Source organism: Crotalus tigris, unplaced genomic scaffold, assembly GCF_016545835.1.
Source record: "Crotalus tigris isolate CLP2741 ecotype Arizona unplaced genomic scaffold, ASM1654583v1 scf7180000024303.721469, whole genome shotgun sequence".
NCBI lineage: Eukaryota > Metazoa > Chordata > Lepidosauria > Squamata > Viperidae > Crotalus > Crotalus tigris.
In genome coordinates this window covers 262684-275915 of record NW_024100475.1, presented here as the reverse complement: position 1 = coordinate 275915, position 13232 = coordinate 262684, and the positions used below count along the sequence as shown (strand labels likewise).

Sequence of the window (13232 nt, the reverse complement as noted above, 5' to 3'; positions counted from 1 at the left end):
GGTCCTCATTTTACCTACCCCGGAAGGATGGAAGGCTGAGTCAACCTTGCTTCTCCCTTTTGTCAGTTTCCAACCATTGTTTCTCATCCTTCCCTCAGGTGCTCTGGTGAACAACTGACCCCCTCATGAACAGTCCCAGACTCAGGAATGTCATTTAGCAGTGTTAATCTCTACATGGCTCACTCAGTCTTCAAATACCTGCAGATTCCTTCCTTCCTTCCTTCCTTCCTTCCCTGCAAACTCTGCCAGTTCCAGATCCAGACAGAAATCACACCGGAGAGGGGGAAGAGAGTGAAAAAAATCAAGACGGCAACCATGAATGAATGTTTGCAGCCAACACCTGACTTTTATGACACAACCAACATACCCAGAATGCCCTGGAGTTGCACTTTATTGGGTGATGGTCACCTCTGGTCTTTGAGGTTACCCAAGAACACACAACTCTCTTTCAAAGCATTCCAACCATCTGTAGCAATAGCAGTGACATTTAGACTTATATACCGCTCCACAGTGCTTTACAGCCCCCTCTAAGTGGTTTTCAGAGTCAGCATGTTGCCCCCAAAAACCTGGGTCCTCATTTTACTGACCTTACATAAGGATGAAAGACTGAGTCAACTTTGAGCTGGTCAGGATCGAACTCTTGGCAGTGGGCAGAGTCAGCCTGCAATGCTGCATTCTAACCGTTGCACCATCACGGCACTGTAGCTACTGATCCAGTCTTGAAATATACACTACAGTAAGCGCTACATTGCAGGATCTGGGGAATTTGTCAGAACATTGAAAACAGTGCTGTGATGCCATAATGCTGTTTTTACCATTCCCCTCTCCCTCTTTGACCACCCCTGAAGATCCTTCTGCTGCAGAGCTCCTTGGCCCCTGGCCCAGTTAACGTGGACCCTCTGAAGAATCTTAACTAGACACGATTATGGAGGAGCAGTTGAACTGCGTACATCCTTGTCCAAATGCATTGCTTCTCAAAAGAGCAATACACCCACAATTCAATCTTTTTGCATACAGTTTTTTGAAACAACCTGATTAAATTTGGTCTCAGGTGGTCTCCTCTCTGCTGGTCTTGGCAGTTCCAGCAAGGAAAGGAAGAACATCATCCTCGGAGCTGTGTTCCTTCCTGCCCATCGTTTTTGCCAGCCAAAACTTGCAGAGTTTTGACTCCAGCCTCCCCAGCCTGATGGGTTTTGAAATAAGATTTTTCTTTTCTTCACTTCTGCTCTGGGTCCCATGGAGTTGTTAGCAATTAATCAGTACAAAACTGGCCACCTGATCGATATAACTCTCTGATACGTATGTATAATCTTTTCTCTCTTGTGAGCATCCTACACAAGTCAGCAGGGATTAAAAAAGAAGTGGGAATCAACCTAACATTTTAAATAAACTTTCTCTCTTTTTCTTTTTATATAGATACAGATATATTTAAAGCCCACTGTATAAACACTGTACAATACGAAATAATTACAAATTAATTATGTTAAGCTACAAGGTATGACTTGATAATTAATCAGACAATATGCATAGCTTGGGCCTCCTTGCTAACATGGCTTCTTCTGGGTCAGCTCCATTACCCCGGTTGCTCAGCCGCTCCGACTAATTGTCCGGTATTATTGTCTAATTATCTCTCGCTTAAAACCCAGAAGAGTCTCAAGCAGCTGACAACCTTTATACCTCCAACTAACGGCACACCTTGCTGGGTTATTTCCTACGTCTGACCTATCTTAAGGTTGTAAATACAGATGGTTCTTGACTTATGGCCACAATTGTGCCCAAAATTCCACTGTTAAGTGAGGGTTTGTCAAGTGAGTTTTGCCCCATGTGACCCTTCTTGCCACAGTTGTTAAGTGAATCCTTGCACTCGTTAAGCTAGTCACCCGGTTGTTAAGTGAATCCAGCTTCCCGTCGACTTTGCTTGTCAAAAGGCCGCAAAAGGGGATCACATGATTCCTCAGGACTCGGCGACCGTCATAAATATGAGTCAGTTGCCCAGCGTCTGAATTTTGATCACGTGACCCCGGGGATGCTGCAAAGGCCGTAAGTGTGAAAAATGGTCGTAAGTCCCTTTTTTCAGTGCCATTGTAACTTCGAACGGTCACTAAATGAACTGTTGTAAGTCGAGGACGATCTGTAATGATCTAGTTCACTGCGGATCTGACATCTGGACTCAAGAATCTGCCGGATGCTAAATCAGAATTTCTCAACCTTGGCAACATTAAGAGTTGGTGGACTTCAACTCCCAGAGTTCCCTAGCCAGCCTGCAGACGCAGCAACTGAGGCGTGGGTGTTCTACAGGTAAAGCCGATCCTTTATCCCTCTCTAGCCAATCTTCTGCCATCTTCTCTGTCCAATCTTGTACTTTGACAATGAAGAAAGTTACAGGCCCTCTCAATTCCTGGCAAATAGATGGGGAAGAAATGGAAGTAGGGATAGATTTTATCTTCCTGGGTTCCAAGATTACTGCAGATCGCGATTGCAGCCAAGAAATTAAAAGACGCTCGCTCCTGGGGAGGAAAGCTATGGCAAATCTAGACAGCATACTAAAAAGCAGAGACATCACCCTGCCAACAAAAGTGCGTATAGTCAAGGCAGGTTGTCCTTGATTTGCAACAGTTCATTTAGTGACCATTTGAAGTTGCAACAGCACTGAAAAAAGTGTCTCACGACTGTTTTTCACTCCTATGATTGTTGCAGCATCCCCCAAGGTCACGTGGTCAAAATTTAGACACTTGGCAACTGGCTCATATTTATGATGGTTGCCTGGGGTCATCTGACCTCCTTTAGTGACCTTCTGAAAAGCAAAATTAATGGGGAAGCCAGATTCACTTAACAACCATGTTGTTAACTAACTGCAGTGATTCCCTTAACGACCGTGACAAGAAAGGTGGTAAAATGAGGCAAAATTCACTTAGCAACTGTCTCACGTAGCAACAGACCTGTCGTCTGTCGAGAACTGCCTGCACAAGCTACGTGGATCCCACCTCCCTGCAGATTTTCTCGGAGAGCCTTCACTGACCTCTTAAGAATGATTGGAGGTCCATGAACGTAATTTCCGTTATTCTCCCTTGGTTGACAAAGGCAAACCAATTTAGGCAAGATGTACACATACAAAAATAAATAAATAAATTGCATATGCCAAAAACGGAGAGACAGACATCGTCCTTAACGTGTCTCAGCAATGGAAACATTTTAAGTTGATCTTGATTGTCAAAGGAGAAAAGCAGACTCTTCCTGTTATGCAAACTCCTGCATGCTTTTTATTATAATCCGGGGCCAGAATTTAAGAAGGGTGACAAAGCAACCTCAAACCTGCAAAGTCTCAGGGTGTTCTTTCACTTTAAAACAGGGGTCTCCAAACTTCGCCCCTTTAAGACTTGTGGATTTCAACTTCCAGGATTCCCCAGCCAGCATGGCTGGCTGGGAATCCTGGGAGTTGAAGTCCACAAGTCTTAAAGTTGCCAGGTTTGGAGATTCTAGCTTTAAAAGAATGCGCTGATTTCTTGGGACCAAAGGGGCTTATTCTAAGGAAAGAATAGAGAGAATAGGGCTGTGCGATGCTTTGAATACAATGCCCCAAATTGCTTCAAAATACATTGGGGTCTGAACCCAAGACTTAAAACAAGCATTAAAGCAGCCCCTAAATAGGAAGCTACTGTGGATCAACCTCTGCAGCAGATGTGCACGCTTGAAAAAAGATACAGTTGTATTAATGAGCCCCAGAGAGGCCTGTATTTGGGCTCCTACTTACACTGAAGCAACTTTTCAAATCTTGCATAGCCGTAAATCAAAACTGGACCTCAGCGCTCGCTCAAATTAAACCCAAAAGCTGTGAAAAACAATGAATCTGGGGGCAGTTTACAGCCTCACGCTCATCTAATTTAAAAAAAAATTAGGTGATCTACAAAATACAAAAAAAAAAAAAATCCAAAAAGACATAAAAGAAAAACGCAAAACACAAAGCAATCAGAACATTAAAAATGGGCGGGTGTACTTTGTTACACTTTTTTAATGTTCTGACTGCTTTGTGTTTTGTGACCTCCCCCCCCCCCCGTTTTGTATTTTAGTTTGGTATTTTGTATTTTAACTTTATTCTGAATAAAATAAAAAATATAAGTAAAAAAAATAGGTGATCTTAGGAGAGAGGCATTGGCACTTGTTTTCATTCACTGCCAAATACTGATATATTTTTTAAAAATTACCATTATAATCCTATGTACATTTAGCGAATGTAAGCCCAACGAAACTCAATCAGGACTTACTTCCAAATAGGCACAACTACTACAAAATTAGGTACTTATGAAAAGTGTATGAATATCAACTTACTTTGGTGGGAAATTTTAATTTTCAAGGCTGCTCAAGGATTTTAGGATGATTAAATCAGGAGGGAAAAAATATACAGTTAGCATCTTTCTGGAAACAAAGGTGCACTTAAACCCATCATGCTCCATTGGTGATGGTTGACATTTTTATCCTGTTTGGTTATATCAGCTCAAAAATCAGAATTTTCCAGTTATTATTTTGCAAACATTTTTTTCTGGGCACACAAGCCATTTTACAGTAATTCTGTTTCTAGTTCTTCACAATTAGGGGGGGAAAAGGGGTGGGGGGAAGGAGATGGAGCACTTTCTCCATGGCAATATTGAGAATATAGATCAGAATGCAAAATAACTCAGCAAATTAATTGTTGGCCAGGTTCTGTCAATGCCTTGGACATTTGAAACTCTTATGGTTAGAAACATTCACGGCTCACTATCCACACGGTCGCCTGGGTGAAAAAATGATTAAAGTGGGGGAAAGAAATATTCAATCTTCCCACTAAGTAGAGTCAGAATATTCTTCTGGAGAACAGGGGATTTATCTTTTCTACAAGTAGAGTCAAAAGAGCTTGCACTGCTGAATCACCTCCCACAATGGCTGCTCATGTGGGATTTGTTCTCAAACCCCCTTGGTCATGTTGAATTGGGATTGTTTGTCCTTTGTCCAGCTACTCTACTGCCTTCTTTTGCTGAGCTTATTTTTAGGCTCGTCCCAACTTAATCATTTAGAAAAGAAGGCCCTTCAACTCCCAACTCCAAGCTCTTCCTACTGGCCATAATATGGCTTGCAAAATAAACCATGGCTCATAGAATCCTATGCCATTAGGCTGTTTCCCTAGGTGAGGTCCTAAGGATGTGTGGATTCAGGCTCTCGTAAGCTGCAGTTCGCACAGCCAATGGCTTTGCAGGCTGGGGACTATGGTTATGATCAGCAGGTTGGGGAAGTGTGAAATCTACCGTCATCCTGTTTTTCCCCTTTCCCTTGTAAAGTGCTAGTAATTTGTCCCAGTCATTTTGCTTTCTGGAGCTCAGCTGAAAGTGCTAGAAGCAATGGAGAAAAACTCACGGATGATTTACATCCTTCTAACTTTGGAAACCACATTATTGGACCTTCGATAGAGGGAAAGTCTCTCTTCCCACCCCTTTCCATGCTCGCTGATGAATGGGTCTCTCTGGAAAGAGCATTTGCTTCAATTTATCCCCGTGGTCTCTCAGTGATAGCTCTCTAAATCTCTCAGGCCCAGGCTCAAATTGTGAGCGGGGAATGAATTTCATGGCTGCAAAGGGCCCCTCCTGGTATGGTTTAGGCCAGGGGGAGGGAAGACCGCTCCATTTTTCCAGCATGTTGAAAAAAACTCAGATGCCATTTTCACCAGTGGGTCTTCTCCTCCCCCACCCCACCCCAACCGTCCGTTTCGAAAAGTCAGGATCCCCAATGCCCGTCCGCCCACAAAGAGGCCACCTTAAAACATTGTCAACAACACAACATGGCACAAAAGCAAAGCTCCTGAAGACTGAGCTGCTTGGAGCAGCTGTGATTTACCTGCCAAGAGGCCCGAGTCGCCTAGGCCCTGTGGCAGAAAGGTGGCAGGGAAAAACCCCGGAGGTCTCCCCCCCCCTACTGCCCCAAAGGCAGCCCACAGCCCCCTTCTCTAATCGGACCACTCATTCTCATCCAGCTCCGAGTCGTCGTCTGATTCGCTGTATTCCACAGCAATCCTTCGGGACAGGATCGTGGCCACATCGTTCCCCACCGGCTCTTTCTTGGCTTCCTGTTCCCATTGCTCTTGGACTTTGCGCAGCTGAATTCCTGGGAGGGGGAAAAAGGAAGGTTTTTCTCCACGCCAGCCTAAGGGAGCCGATGCGTGGCACCGGTTGATCCAGTAAGCTCAAGTTGAGGTCTTGGACTGGCTTTGTCCCTTCTGCGTGATGCTTTTGGTCTAATGCAGGGGCCTCCAAGCATGGCAACCTTAAGACTTCTGGATCCAACTCTCTCAGCCTGAGAGGCCAAGCGAAGGAGGACATTGCGGGCTCCTACTTCGGGAAGAGAAGGCATCTGATCTCCATCAGCAGCAACTTGCCACGGCCAACTCCCTATGGAACAAGGCGCCGTGGCCAACTTGCTGCGAAACAACTCACTGCAGGGAAAGAATTACACTAATATCCAAGAAATGGTGAAGCAGAATCATGAAAGAAAGAATGCCAAAGGAGAGACAAAATGAAATGTGAATGATAAAAATTAAAATAATCTTCTCATTATTTTAAATAGTTAAATTGAATGGTTAAATTGTCCTGTGGTGAGTTGTCTCATGGCAAGTTGGCAATAGCAAGTTGACTTATACGCCGCTTCACAGTGCTTTACAGCCCCTCTTTAAGTGGTTTACAGACTCAGCCTATGGCCCCCAACAATCCGGGTCCTCATTTTCCCGATCTCGGAAGGATGGAAGGCTGAGTCAACCTTGAGCCCATCAGGATCGAACTGCTGGCAGTGGGCAACGTGTTCGCCTACCATTCTGCATTCTAACCACTGTGCCACCATGGTGAACTGACGATGACAAGATGACCATGGCGAGCTGGGCGTGGCAAGTTGTCCCACTCTGCCCCTTGGTTTGGGGGACAGGATGAAGTTCTCCTAATTTGGCTTCCTTGGCCAACTGCCTCCAGGGTCACTAAAGTCCATCAGCTCCAACTCTGCAGGTACGTCCAAACCACAGGCAAAGCCGAGGCATTTACTCACCCCGGCGGATGGCAGCAAGCAGGTCACTCCTGGCATCGGTCATTGGAATCAGGGGCACCGGCGGCTTCCGGGATTCCACCATCACGGCCGGCGGCGAGACTGTGTGTGCGGGGGAGGCCGAGATGGTGGGGGGGCCAGGGGGTGGAGGGGGAGGTGCAACAGGAGGTCCCATGGGGCCAGCCTGGGGAGGAGAGGCAGAATAGGGGCAGGGCACAGCAGGGGGAGGGGTCGGCACGTAGGTGGCGTGGCTAACGGAAGGGGCCGCATTGGGCGTCATGGCGGAAGGTGCTGAGATGGGGCTGTCGAAGGCAGTTTGAGCAGAGGGGATGACTGGGGGTGGGGGCGGAGGTGCAGGCGGCACAAAGTAGTCTGCCATTGGCACTGGTTGAGGACTGCAAAGAGAGAGAGGGAAGGAGATCACCAGAGGGCAAGACTGTTCTATCCCAGCCTATAGCCATTAAAGGCACAAGGACCAAACCCCTGTTGATACAATAGGCTGGAGACTTTAAAACAAAACAAATTCCTTTTAATATGAGTGACAAACCTGCCAAATAGTCCAAAACATAAACAGCAAAACTCAAGTCCAAGTGAAGGAAATAGTCCACAGGAAACACGATGCAAACAGAAGAGAAGTCATAAGCAAGACAAACAGACCAGGATTCCAAGAAGCACTTTGCAAACGGTTGCCTTCAGCAACCAGCACCACCCACACCTCCTCTTTTTATACAGCAGTCCCAAGGCGTTGCCTCTCAGTGCCTTCTCCTTTTACCCTGGAGTTGCCGTATTGACTGCTGCTGATTTACTCTCGCTAATTGACGACGTGTGCATGTACCAATTAGCATGTCCATCAGCTGTGAGTCCTCCGAGTCTGACTCATTCTCCTCACACAGCTGAGCTTCATCAGGAACACGACTGGATGGCCCAGGCTCTGCATCAAACTGTGAGTCCAGTAATTCATCAGAGCCTCCCTCTGCCCCTGATGGCCCTTCAAATGCCTCCTCCACCTCCTCCTCAGATTCCTCAGACTCAGCTGTTGGAAGCACAGGCTGGCATGGAATCACAACAAAGACAAGAAATGATGGGGGGAAGCTAATTAAGGAGAGAAGCAACCAAGAACTAAGGAGAAACTTCCTAAGAGTGAGGAGAATGAACCAGTGGAACAACCTGCCTCCAGAAGTTGTGGGGGCTCCAACACTGGAGGTCTTTAAGAAGAGACGGGACAGCCGTTTGTCTAGAATGGTATACGGTCTTCTGCTTGAGCAGAGGGTTGGACTAGAAGACCTCCAGGGTCCCTTCCAACTCATTCTGTGTTCTAAGTAATTCCATCAAAATAAAGGCATTTCATGGGAGGGAGGAAGCTGTCTGGTCTGCATGGTCCTCCAAAGCAAAGGTCCCCAACCTCTTGGGCATCAGGGACCAGCTCCAGGTGGACCGGAGGGGGTGTGGTTTTGCGTACTGCCTGCATCCTGTGGATGGGCCTTTGCTTGTTTGTGCAGCCCAGTTGCTGGCATGCTGCGGACCCGTGCCGGTCCACGGACCGGGGGGTTGGGGACCCCTATCCCAATGCATAAAATCCCTGAGCCAGAAAACTAAGTGAGATGTCCTAGCAGGCTCCCTTTGCCCAACTTCCTTTCTCTTTTTCCTGTACAGCTGGGAAGGCCTGCGGGTGGGGGAGGGGGCTCAGAAGTCAAGACTGCAGCCGCCACCCAGTGGTTAAAGCCCCCCACCCTCTCCGCTTCCCTTTCTGCTCTTTTTGGCTTTTGCGAGGCAAAGTTCGCGACGTTACGGGTCGTCTTCGACTTACGACTACAATGGATCCCAAAGTTTCTGTTGCCAAGTGAGACATTTGTTAACCAAACGTTGCCTCCATTTAACGAACTTTCTTGTCATTTGTTAAGGCAGGGGAAGGTAACCTTGGCTCTTTTGTGACTCGTGGACTTCAACTCCCAGAATTCCTGAGCCAGCCTTGCTGAGGGGAAAGGGAGAGGTTTCCAAGCTGAGCCGTGCTGGCTCAGGAATTCTGGGAGTTGAACTCCACAAATCATAAAAGAGCCAAGGTTGCCTACCCCTGATCTATCTCTATCTGAATCCCTATGCCTAGGCCAGGGGTAGGCAACCTTGGCTCTTTTATGACTCATGGACTTCAACTCCCAGAATTCCTGAGCCAGCATGGGGGAAACTTTGACTCTTTTATGACTCGTGGACTTCAACTCCTCAAATCACAACAGTTCCCTTGATGACTATTCAAAGTCACGACAGCACTGAAAAAAGTGACATGACTATTTTCGCATTTCTGACCGTTGCAGCATCCCCAGAGCCACGTGGTTTACATTCGGATGCTTGGCCACTGACTCACATTTATGACGGTCGGAGTGTCCCGGAGAATTTGCGACCTTCTGACAGGCAAAATCAATGGAGAAGCCAGATTCACTTAACAACTGTGTGACTGATTTAACAACTGAAGTGATTCACTTAACAAGTGCCACACGAAAAGTTGTAAGACTGGGCGAATCTCACTTAGCAAATGTCTCGCATAGTGACATAAATTTTGGGCTCAGTGGTGGTCATAAAGGAGGACTATCTGAACCTCAGAAGCTCTGCCATTGTTGAAGACCTGGAGGAATTTGGTAAGGAAATCTCTCTAAAAGGATGATTTAGCAGATCACAGGTTGTCCAGTATAAAATAGCCTTAGCTGACTAGATTCCTTTCTGCCCTTTGAGCCTTAAATCGCCCATTTCCTTGATTTAGAGAGAAGCTTCTTAAGGCCAGAAGGTTCAAGCTTTCTAAATCTATTGACTGTCCTTTAAAGCTTTTTGTTTCATGCAACCAATGCATTTTAATTCCGCATAATCAATGAACGCAGATGTGTTCTAATATTTTCTCCTTTTGTCTCTAGGCAGGGAAAATAAAGGTCAAGGCTTTTTCTATGTTTATGTGATCCAAGGACTGTTGCTTATCTTAAAATACATGGCTGTCTTTTGCTGCGTACAAGGTAATGACCTTAGACGATGTTCTAACCAAAAAAGGCCAGTCTTTTTCCTGCAAGAAGCCATTTCTCTACAGATGAAGATATCTCTTGGCTACCTTTAAATATGATGAGGAATGGACTGCTCAAAAGATTTCCAAGAAAAGATTGGACAGCCATTAGTCCAGGATGGCATAGAATCTCCTGCCTTGGCCAGGAGGTTAGACTAGAAGACCTCCAAGGTCTCTTCAAGCACTAGGAGTCTATGAAATACTCTCTGAAATCCACCATGCATATTTGTCTACTGCAGGGGCCCCAGCCCCCAGCCCACTATTGGGCCACGGCCTATTTGGAATTGAGTGGCTGGCAGAAGTGCGTGTGCACGTACACGCAACTCATCTTGCATGAGTGGCAGGCTGGCCTGCATGCATGCAAGTGCCCACAGGTTGAGCTGCGCGCACACAGCCCATTTGGAATAAGAAATAGACCAGTAGTGGGCTGCAGCCCCGGGGTTGGGGACCCCTGGTCTATAGCATCAACTCAGGCTGCTCTCCATGGTCCTGATATTTCCCCCCCCCCAAATATTTACCATGGAATTGCTGTTTTACTTAGAACATAGAATACAGAACATAGAATAATACAGTCGGAAGAGAACTCTGAGGTCTTGTAGTCCAACTCCCTGCTTGAGCAGGAGACCCTACACTATTTCAAACAAATGGTTGTCCAGTCTCTTTTTAAAAGCCTCCAGTGATGGAGCACCCACAACTTCTGAAGGAAAGCTATTCCATTGGTTGATTGCTCTCACCGTTAGGAAATTTCTCCTTAGTTTCAGGTTGCTTCTCAAATAAACATCAATTTATGCATATTTGGCCATGGCCAATGCTATGCATGTCATAAGTGTAGCATCAACACGGAAATACAAATGGACAGAAGCATTGGACTTTTCCCCTTTCATGCCTGTTCACCTTCAAGTCCTGATGACTATGTAGTGTATAGGGCAGGACAAAAGGAAGGGTGTCTGCCAAGACACTGCTCAGATAAGAGTGGCCTAAACCTGGTCCAAGAAGGTAACTTGAGAAAACATTTCAAACAAGCTAGAATTGACTTGCTCTTAAAGCACAATTGCACAACACTAGCTTATTAGGCGAGGCTCAACTTATTATGTGAGGTTCAACTACATTTCTGATGCTTTTAAATTATTTGGGTCCTTAATGGGAAGATTCCCCTTTAGGTCCTACATCCTTGTAATTGTGCCTTGTTTAACAAGGGAAGCAACCTTCCATGCATTCTCTTACGTTCTCCTTCCCTTTTGGCCTGTGGACATCTTTCTATTGTAAAAAGAAAGGTTTTAATTGGGAAGAAACCAATAATTGAAATTCTGCTGAGCAAAAGAAATGGAACAATTAAAGGGTAATTAGGGAATCCGTTTATCGATACTGACATGACTGCACTGAAAATAAATCAATTAGAAGTGGAAGGACCAGGGAGAAGGCTGGCAGTTAAAGTTGTAGAATAATATAACATTAAATTCTTTGCAGAATGGGAGACTTTTTAAATTCCATCTAAAGGAATGCAGAAATGCAATGCATCACCAGCATTTACTAGACCAGTGGTTCTCAACCTTTCTAATGCCGAGACCCCATAATATAGTTCCCCATGTTGTGGTGACCCCCAACCACTTATACATCAGTGGGTGCCAGGGGCATGGCTAAAGAAAAGGGGAAAAAAATGGCGGACAGCCTTGTTTGGCGACCCCCGTGAAATGGTCGTTCGACCCCAAATGGGGTCCCGACCCACAGGTTGAGAACCACTGTACTAGACAGTCTAATACAGAAACAAGCTCCGTGAGAAATTTGTAGATTGGTTTTATTAAAATATAAATCACTTCCTCAGCCCACCTAAGGAAATAATTCACATTTTAAAAAACTATTGTGTTCAAATGTCCTGAATCAATCTGCCAATGATACACGCGCTTTGTGAAACATTTCATTAAAAAAACAAACTTTAAGATGTAAAAATTCACATATTGGAGAAAATGGGCATAAAACATATAAAAGAGAATCAAATTGTATAATGAAAAGACTTTAAAAAAATGCCTGTTTCAATAAAATAGATAACATGCGTCATGTTCAAACAAAAGCATACAAAAATCCCTAATAGGTTTCATGCCAGGGATTAAATTGATGTGGAAACGAAAGGGAACAAATTTACAATAAGAACAATGAGAAATAATGAAACGCAATCATTCTGCTTTGCCTTGGAACACAAAAATGCTGGTTGAACGATTCCCCATAGCAACTGCTTCTCAGCAGAGAAATCCCTGCCTTTGTAGCCGTGAAAATCTACATTCTTGTAAATTCACTCTGGGCCAAAATGTGTTGTTGCACTTCCTAAGAGGAAGCCTTCATCCTGGAAGATAAATGGGTCCCTGTCTGGAGGCAGGGATCAGAGGAAGCTGGTGGAGAAAATCGCTCCCAAACTTCCGGTTTGCCATCGCGGCAGCTGCAGCTGCTGGAAGGTGAGCTCCGTCTTCTGCGTTCGGTTTCGCTCTGCTGGGGGACCCTGGAAAGGGTCGAGAGTCGCCCTCTAGGGGCGACAAGCAAGGAGGGGACCCCCGCCTGATCGCGGGAGGGAGGTAGCCCTTCCGCTCGATCCGGGGCAGCCCTCCAAACTGGTGGACGAAAGACCAGCTATAGAAATATGGCTCGTCACTAGGCTGCAGACAACTTATCACCAGGGACTTCTAAAATAGCGCAGATGAGACTGGGTGAGATCTGAACCTCTCTTTAATCCCAAGTATTTTCTTTACCTGTAAAAGCTGTCCAAAGTATCATTCCCCCTGTGAGAGGGAACAGAACTTCTATTCCACCCTCTAAGAATAGCAGCGACTGACTATCGAGGGGAGAAAACACTGAAAGAATAACCTTAATCTAACTGGATTTATATGCTTCTAAAATTTGGGGACCAAAAGATTTCTTATCTTTACTGAAGACTTTGGTTTTTATTTACAAAAAAGAAATAAAATTGGAAAAAGGATTATTAAAATTTTGGACTTAAAAAAAAAAACCTTAAACGGTATTGGTGACATCTTGTGGACAAGTTTGATATTGCAACTTGTTATTGTCTAAAGGAGACTTGGCTTGAAGCCCAGATTACAGATAAGACTTTTTCAACCTTGACAAATACCAGCTGTGAGAAGCTCAGCTGTGT

General features: G+C 45.3%; 1 protein-coding gene across 3 annotated transcripts in view; it reads right to left on the bottom strand.

Annotated features, from left to right (window-relative positions):
* Positions 1-2772: 2772 nt before the first annotated feature.
* The window catches only part of LOC120299627 (wiskott-Aldrich syndrome protein family member 3-like), a 55533-nt gene continuing 45073 nt past the window's right edge, over positions 2773-13232 (bottom strand). For all 3 annotated transcript variants that reach the window (XM_039324612.1, XM_039324611.1, XM_039324613.1), the window contains exons 8-9: positions 7057-7448; positions 2773-6129 (exon numbers count right to left, since the gene is read on the bottom strand). In XM_039324612.1, the coding sequence (XP_039180546.1) occupies positions 5972-6129; positions 7057-7448 (550 nt within the window). In that variant the 3' untranslated portion in view covers positions 2773-5971. The remainder of the gene's footprint in view (positions 6130-7056; positions 7449-13232) is intronic.